Source organism: Triticum aestivum, chromosome 3B, assembly GCF_018294505.1.
Source record: "Triticum aestivum cultivar Chinese Spring chromosome 3B, IWGSC CS RefSeq v2.1, whole genome shotgun sequence".
Classification (NCBI taxonomy): Eukaryota; Viridiplantae; Streptophyta; class Magnoliopsida; order Poales; family Poaceae; genus Triticum; species Triticum aestivum.
This window is the reverse complement of record NC_057801.1, coordinates 129,439,917-129,449,077: the sequence shown is the minus strand read 5'-3', so window position 1 is coordinate 129,449,077 and position 9,161 is coordinate 129,439,917. Positions and strand designations below refer to the sequence as shown.

The 9,161-nt window shown below is 46.1% G+C and overlaps 1 protein-coding gene across 1 annotated transcript; it reads right to left on the bottom strand.

The window, feature by feature from the left end:
- Positions 1–2,459: 2,459 nt before the first annotated feature.
- Positions 2,460–8,036, bottom strand: LOC123068973 (probable WRKY transcription factor 13). Its single transcript, XM_044491683.1, has 3 exons — positions 7,647–8,036; positions 7,241–7,555; positions 2,460–2,856 (listed from the first exon to the last, which is right to left on the bottom strand). The coding sequence occupies exons 1-3, from the start codon at positions 7,955–7,957 to the stop codon at positions 2,685–2,687; spliced, it is 798 nt and encodes a 265-aa protein (XP_044347618.1). The 5' UTR covers positions 7,958–8,036; the 3' UTR covers positions 2,460–2,684.
- Positions 8,037–9,161: the final 1,125 nt, after the last annotated feature.

Here is a 9,161-nt window from a genome sequence, read left to right as displayed (position 1 = left end):
GATGTCACGTTTGATGAAAAGGTTTTTCCTTTTGCCAACCCCTCTGCCTCTCCCATACCACCTCGCGTTGCAGAACACACCATACTCCTTTTTCCGCATGACCAAATGAACTATGTTGCACCTGTTTTGCCTTCTAATCTGGATGCAGGGACTCCCTTGGCGCAGAAGATCCCAGGTGCGGCAGTGGCGGCGTCCCAGGAAGATCCGGGCACGGGATCCGGAGCAGATCCGCCCTCGGATCGCGCGGCCTCCGCTGCCAGCGACGCGCCAGACGCGCGTGGGGTGGGCAGTTCCCCATTGGGCCACGCGGCGGCTGCGGACGGCCCGGTCGGCTCGTCGCCCGCCCCGTCCCCCTCAGTGGTGGGGCCCGCCACTGGCCCGGCTCCCTCCCGACCCGACCCGCCGCTGGCGGCCGCCCACGTGTCGTCTCGCCAGTCCGTGGGCCGGCCCTCTCCTGCGACAGGCGCGCTGGCGCTGTCCGGTCCCTCCTCGGGATCGCCGCTGGATCCTCCTGACGCACCTGCTGCTGGCGCGGGATCCCAGGAGGATCGGTGTTCCTCCCCATCTCCCGTGTCCAGATCCTCTACGCCGTCCGGATCATCTGTGGAAGAGCCTCCTGCACCTCCTGCGCATACAGTGGTGACACGCGCACGTGATAACACTCGCAAACTTCTACAACGTACGGATGGTACTGTCAACTACGATCCGTCCAAGCGTGCTTTTCTGGCTTCTCGGGAACCCAGGGATCTTCGTGAAGCGCTGGGATCTCCTGCGTGGCGTGATGCTATGCAGTTTGAACTGGATGCTCTTCGCCACAATGGTACGTGGACACTTGTTCCGCCACCACCTCATGCTAATGTGATTGACTGCAAATGGGTCTTTAAGGTTAAGTACAAAGCTGATGGCACTGTTGATCGTCACAAAGCTCGTCTGGTTGCCAAAGGTCACAAAGCTCGTCTGGTTGCCAAAGGGTTCAAGCAGCGCTACGTCCTTGATTATGATGACACATTCAGCCCAGTTGTCAAACCAGTCACAGTTAGACTGGTTCTCTCTATTGCTGTCTCTCGAGGTTGGTGTTTGCGCCAGTTGGATGTCCAGAACGCTTTTCTTCATGGAGTCCTTCAAGAACAGGTGTATATGCGACAACCACCAGGGTTTGTAGATGCCTCTGCTCCTCGGTATTTGTGCAAACTCGGGAAGGCCATCTATGGCCTCAAACAGGCTCCCAGGGCCTGGTATTCTCGGTTAAGTTCTCGTCTGCTTCAACTTGGTTTTGTGACGTCCAAAGCAGACACCTCTCTGTTTATTTTCATCGTGGTGGTGTCACTATGTTTATACTAGTTTATGTCGATGACATCATTGTGGCAAGTTCGTCACCGACCGCAACAACTAAGCTGCTTGCTGATCTTCATGCCACGTTTGCTCTCAAGGATCTGGGCCCCTTGCATTTTTTTCTTGGTGTTGAGGTGAAGTCGTCGCCTCAAGGGATTGTGCTCTCTCAACAGAAGTATATTGGTGATATTCTTCATCGAGCTAACATGGAACATTGTAATGTGTCCACTACTCCCATGTCCTCCAGTGAGAAGATCAGCAAGGAGAGTGGGGCACCTCTCTCTCAAGATGACAGTACTAAATATCGCAGCCTAGTCGGAGCACTTCAGTACTTAACATTGACTAGGCCGGATATCTCCTTTGCAGTGAATAGAGTTTGCCAGTTTCTGCATGCACCAACAACTGCACACTTTTCAGCAGCCAAGAGGATCCTCCGGTATCTTAAGTATACTCGTGGTATGAGTCTGTCCATTCGTCGGTCACCTTCCATGGTGTTGAGTTGCTTCTCTGATGCGGACTGGGCCGGGTGCAGTGATGATCGCCGCTCTACAGGAGGATTTGCAGTTTTTCTTGGTCCAAATCTTGTTTCCTGGAGCTCCAGAAAACAGGCCACCGTCTCACGGTCTAGTACAGAATCTGAGTACAAGGCCATTGCCAATGGCACAGCTGAGATCATCTGGATTCAGTCTGTCCTTGGAGAACTTGGAGTCTTCATGCCTCGGCCTCCAGTATTATGGTGTGACAACCTTGGTGCCACTTACCTGTCCGCTAATCCGGTGTTTCATGCCAGGACCAAGCATATAGAGGTGGATTTTCATTTTGTTCGAGAAAGGGTTGCAGCCAAGGCGTTGGATGTAAGGTTCATCTCTTCCAAGGAGCAAGTGGCTGACATCTTCACCAAACCACTTGCTGAAGTGCCCTTTGTCTCGAATAGATACAATCTGAATCTCCTTGAAGGACGTTCAGATTGAGGGGGATGTTAAACTGTATATTGTTAGTATATAGGAGTCGGTTTATATCTGTACTTATCTCCTGTAACTACCTGTATATTGTGCCCTAGCTGCACCCTATAAATACATCTCCCCGGCCACCACATTGGTTGCGCCGATCCAATCTTCTCCATCTCCTGTTTCACAACGTACGTCTTATTCCCGCTAGCTACAGCTTAATCACTGTACGTAGGTACCAACAATCACTGTACGTACGTACGTACTCACCAGACCAGCCTGACTATACAACAACAACAACAGCACTACAGTACAGTAAAAGCACACATGCATGGATCGAGCGTTCGTGGGTGGGTGGCCTGGCCCTAGCCGGCCGCACGCGGCTGGGCAGTGCAGCGCATGCTGCTACCAGATGAAGCTCATCTCGGCGCTGGCGCGCGCGGCGTCGTCGTCGTCGCGGGAGGGGGAGTGGACGTGCCGCCCCTCGTAGGTGGTGATCACCATGCGCGGGTCCTCCGCCAGCCGCTCCACCCGCTTCTTCACCCGGCACTTGTCCTGCGTGCACCGGTAGTAGCTCCTGCGTCCACAACCCACACCATCTTCATCATCAGCTTAGTTTTCTACGGCGCCATTTCTTTAAAAATCGTTAGGCTCGCCATGTTTGCTCACTGCTAGCTACGTAGAATAGAAAACAAAACACTGTTCCTAGATATAAGACGGTTTGGAAGTTCTATATATATAGGCAGCACATCACAAGCGGGCATATGCATGGTACTTCATATTATTCTGCATTTTGTGAATATTCAGAGAGGTGTAGACACGCAGTAGGTGAAGTACCGATGCTGGAAGAAACCCTCAATCATGGCCTGACAACACAACACAACACATGGAGATGATAAAAATTCCAGGGCCAGCTACTCTGCAGCTATCATTCCTCGTCTCACCCCGAGGGCAAGGGGCATAGATTGACAAAGATGTGGTAATAATTGCCGGGTACAAAAAAATCTTGGGCCCTTTGCAAAGGCTCAAATCCACCCTTTCATCATCATCATCCCTCCCAGGGCCGGCCCCCTTTACCAAACAGTAGAGATTCTCCCTCTCCCACAGCCAGCCAGATCAAAGCACGTATATAACTGAACAAACACGAATTAACACGCAAAAACACAAAATAAAGATTCAAAACACTTGTTGAATACAGGAACAATCAGTGGGGGTCAGATCGGTCGTGGTAGCTAGGCATGTCACCTGCTTAATAATCACTTCCTTCGTCCCAAAACGTAAGATCATTTTTGACACTATCAGAGAGTAGACAATTAACAGTAGGATGTGGCCATCCACGGTCGGAGCTGTCTGATCAACATCAAAACCAAGGGTGAAACTTCTTTGCCAAGTGACCCGATTCTTTTTTAATGAACAACCATAGCTCCGGGTGGTTTACTGCTACATATAGCATGGTGGCTTGCCGACCAGATTGTGTTTTTTTTCAGGGTCTTGGTTGCTCCATCTATGAGCTCTCTGCCTCTGCACTGACTAACTAATACTCCCTCCGTCTAGAAATACTTGTCGTAGAAATGACTAAAAATGGATTTATCTAATACTAAAATACGTCTAGATACGTCCATTCCCCCGACAAGTACTAATGCAATTCCCTTAAAAAAACTAATACTAACGCACACCCATTTGCCATATCGTGTATCCGGTTGGTTTGATGGTCCTGTTTGTTTCCTCTCCAAAAATCATCTGTTTATTTTCCGGAAATGATAAAATCCGAACGTCAAATTTTTGACCATGGCAAATCGAACGCTTTTTACAACAACTTTAGTTGATGCGAGGATGACAACAAGCACGTCAATTTTCTGACAGAAATTAAACTAAAGGCAGATTTGCCATGCTTACCAACTAAATTTGCCATGGTCAAATTCTGAATCTTCGGGACTTATCGACGTCCTTATTTTTTGGTACTTGGACTGTTGTATACCGTTCTAAGTTCTAGTAAGCTGCTAGTAGCTAGAAACTAGCTCGGGAGATTCCCTGAGAATGAGGAGGGATGATTGCCAGGAAGGATTCGCCGGTTGATTGGAAAAGCCATGATGCCGCGGTGGTGTGTGAGCCAGAGATCGACCAGGCCATAGGGTTGGGTTGGCTCTCTGAGTGGCATCATTGCACGGCGGGCCTAATCAGATTGGACTGGATGCTTGTCCCGTGCTAGCTGTGGGTCAATGCTTTTTCACACTGCCTGTGCCATGATCACCACCAAACATGCATCGATCACACATGCATCGACTGGTCGATCAGTAGATTCACACGCGCGCGCGCACACACAAACACGCACGTATGGTTGTCATCTAGAGACCAAGAGGAGATATATTGGGGTATCATTCCATGCATGCATGCCACAATACAATCTAATAAGGTGGTCAATTGCATCTACAAAATTAAGGTGGCTAGTTTAAAAACATACTTGTAAGAACATGTACAACTTTTTTTAATTAGAAATATTATTCTGAGTACCGATACATAACCATGGAAAACTAGTCTTTTATTTTGTTTGTCGCGACGGCTCACGCATGGATGAGTGGACGTTAGTGGAACTATTAGATGGCGCAATGAGCATACGACCTACTTGTAGTTACGATGCGACTCGATCAATGGGCGTTTTCTCTACATGTACTCTTGGACGCCCCGACAACATGAAATGGACTAGTCCATCAAAGAAATTAAGCAAAGAACAAGCAAGGTTATCATCTGCCTAATCCAGATGACATATGAATAAAGAGCTACTCTCTCCGTTCCATATTAGTTGTCGTTGAAACGGATGTATGTAGACATATTTCAGTGCTAGATACATCCATTTGAGCGACAACTAATATAAAATGAAGGGAGTACTAGCTTAGAATAGCTAGCACGACCTAGAAGATGAACAAATGGAATAGGAGCATGGTTCGTACCTTTGTTTGAGCAAGCTATAGCTAGCTAGCTAGATAGACATATATACGTGTGCTAATTAAGTTGTGTTGATATGCATTTAGGGTTCAATTTAGGAGGTGTAGAGAGACAACAAGGGGACCAGACATAACAAAGCCATCTTAGGACCAGCTAGCTTTGCAAACACTTTTTTCCTTAGCTTTTGTCATTCAATGACTGGAACTTTAGCAAAAGTTAAGTACTGTACGAGTGTACAAAAGTTTTGTGAGAATTGGCTCTCTGGTTCCCTGCTAGCAGTGGAACATGAACTACATGTAAAGTGAGCTTTTAGTTTCTTCATGCCAAAATCTCTTAGCTTACATGTATTTTTCTTCATGTTAAATTTCAATAATATTCACAAATTTCAATAATATTCACTAAATTGCGGTGAATGCCATAAAGTTCTGCTCCAGGACAATTTTATAACTTATGCCAAACTCAATTGGATAGTAAATATAATACAGAATTCAAGGGATGCACTTCAATCAATAGGCCAAGATAACATAAGCCTTAAATATATCAAGAGCATCAAACTTACTTAATACACATCACACAAAACTGCACTTCAACATGTTTATTTCGTTTTATTCATCAATGGGTTTACTCTAAAAATGTAACTAATGTAGTTTCTACGTTTTCCCTTCTAGAACACCATGACAGGCTTGTTTAGAAATCAAACATGAACTTCATCCATTTCGAAAAGAATAAAACATGAACTCCATTAACTCTATAAGTCTGTTAGACCCCAAATGAGGATGATATTGTATCCAAAAAATTTTGTATGCCTCTCAAAGCAAGTTTTAGGTCCCGTTTCGCCAAAGGAAAAGCATAGGAATTTTGGAGGTTAGAATTCCTATAGGAAATTTTCCTTTGGTGTTGTTTGGAACGAAGGAATTTCTATCCTACATTCCTTCAAAACTTCTATGGAATTGGCTATTCCGTGGAAATTTTTGGAAGAAACCAAACATGAGGTCCTAACCTCATGGTTTCTTCTCTTTCTGTCAGCAGTTTCTGTGATTTTCATACGTGACAGCCAAATAACAGTTTTGCACTTTTCCTGTGGTTTTGTTCGCTTTAGGAATTAATGTATATTCATACGCTTCGAATTCATTGTTCCAAACGTGGTATTCAAACTAATTAGCTTCACTAAATTGATCACAATATGTCGCCGATAATCAAGTTTTAGTTATTTCTTCAAGATACCCATAGTACACTTCTGGTAAAGCATGCATGAATATATACTTACTAACATGGGGGAGATTATCGTGCAACAGCACATGAATGCCTAGAATTAAATGAACGGAATTACCCATGAAGAAAGCCTAGTTCATAACTTCATATATATGCATTAGGCAAACTCTAGCAAGCGGCTTGTCTCTCCATAGTAGCAAGATAAAGAGAGGTTATAATATTTTCCCAATATTGTTTTTAGCATTCTAGCGCCCTTTGATGTAATAATACATTAATACGCAAAATTTTCTAATAAAGAAACAGTTTCAAAATGTGCTTTATGGAGATTCGTTTGGAAATTATATGGGGTTTAAAGTTTTAAAACAGCAAAAACAGTACTTCCAAGAAAATTTTAGTTCATACATATAATGCACATGCACTAAACCTATTTATGCTTGACATATTACATCCTGGATCATTTTTTGAGCATAAATTACTTTGGTATATCTAGATTATATAGTTTTTTAGGGATAGATTATAGAGTTTGCAAGTGGAAATAACCCCCCAAAAAAACTGCAATCCATGTTTTGTTAAATGGAAGCAAAATCCATAGTACTTAATTAGCTGATAACCCTAATTAATCAAGTTGTCACTTGTGATGAGTCCAACACCAAATTGGACATCGAAAACAAAATATCATGAGATTTCAGTTTGATGAGGCAGTTGCTTCATAAAATCGTACACACACGTGCACATGCACATATGTAGCGTATGTATATGTGCGTCATTCGAGGGTTGGAGGAGCTAGATCGATGTACAGTGCGTACCGTGGGTGCTGCGTGTTCTTGATGACGACCTTCTGGCCGTACTTGCGCCACTTGTAGCCGTCGTCGAGCACGTCGACGTCGCTCATGGTCTTGAAGCAGAACCTCGGCTCCCGCACCTTCCGCCGTGCCTTCACCCCTCCTCCCCCCGCCGCCTTCTTCATCCTCACCGCGCCGACCCCCATCCCCGCTGCCGCCGCCGCTGACCCATGTGACCGTCCACCGCCTCCACTTCCACCCGCCGCCACGCTGTTAACCCCCATGCCCACCACCGCGCCCTCCCCCATCTGCCTTTCTCGATCAGCTTCCTCACAAGACCTAATTGAGCAAACAAGAATATTAGCATATCAAACATGTAGATTGTATACAGAGAGAAAAGCGAGAGGGAGGGAGATCGATCGATTACTACCATGGATGTGGAGGTGATGACCTCGGTGGATGGATAGCTCCGGCATGTGCATGGCCATGGAGGTGGTGAAGGGTGGGAGCGGCGGGGATAGTGGAGGAGGAGGAAGTGGTGGTGGTTGGGTGGTCTAGTACGAGGGGGCTGTAACCTAGGAGGCCATGGTGGTGGGAGAGGCCGCCGTTCAGAGGAGGATCGGAGGGCTGGAAGCTGAAGGTTATGGCGGTCGCGGTGCCGCCGGCCGTCGTTGCGCCCGTGGAGGCTGCTTGGCCGTGGGCCAGCGCCATCGCCGCTCCCCCTGGTGATGGGAACATCATGTCGATCTCTTTATCGCTCTAGCTTTGCTGTGCTTGAGCGTTTGCTTGTGTTGTGGACTTGTGGTGATATACTGATGTCGTCGTAGGGACTTAGGGCCGACGACTGACGGGGAATGATTTGGTGAAAAGCTTGCGTTCGGTGAAGGGTTTATTATCTTATCTTAAGCATCATTTTGCTTCTGTCTATGGCATTGTTTAGGTAAATTAGGCCTGGCTAGGCATAAGCCACACAGATGGACAGTTTGATCTTTATGGAGCGGTTAAAATGATGTACATGAGATGAAAAGAAGAAGCGAATCATGGGGCGCTGCGTTTTTGCACCTAGATGCTTCAGGGGGTAAACAGTAAAATCGTTTAAAATAACAAAAAGGATAAAAAAACACATATTTTTGTGGTGCAAGATGGTCGACTGCGTGATGCCCGTGCAAAATTTAGTGGAGTTTGCACTTTTAAGGAGCTCGTTGCGAAAAGGATAAATGTCAGGCATGTAAGAAAGTTGAAAAAAAAAACCGCATTGTTCATACTCGATCTTGTCTTTTTCTTGGCGCGAGCTCCTCGAATGTCTTTTGTCCATGAATTTTTGCACACACCTGCGCACTCAAGCATCTTTCATGCAATTTTTTTTACCATTTATTGCGATTTTCCATTCACCGAGTATAGATGATCCCAAACTCGAATTGAATTATCCTGAATCGCGAGGCAAAACTGGTCGCTAAGTTGTGGTCTAAAAAGAATGACAATTCCCTTATGTTTTACACATGCGCTCGACTATGATGTATGGAGAGTGCCTATCTGAAACATATGAACTCAACCAACCGAGCCTCAGTTGATTAGGTTCCTCTGCCTAGCCGAATTCAAGTCTTAGAGTTGGCAAGTGCTCACATTTTCTGTCTTTATTCCGAATTTCACGGTGTTGCTCTTTCGTTGGAAGATGGCATTCCCGTTGGGACTACCGGGTGCCTATGCCGGATTCATCAATCTCAAATTCTTGGAACCGGGAGGCGATGGTCGAAGGGCGGTGTGATGTCGTTGAAGACTCAGGGGGGGCCTCCTAGCACCAAACCACTCATAAAATAAGCATGATGAGGGAGTTCATAGCCCTTCCCATGGATGCAAGTAATCCCCGAAGCACCAGGTCCCCAAGTCTTGATCGTTGGCAGATTATTTCACGAATTAGTTTGACTTTCTTAAGGGTCTCACACAA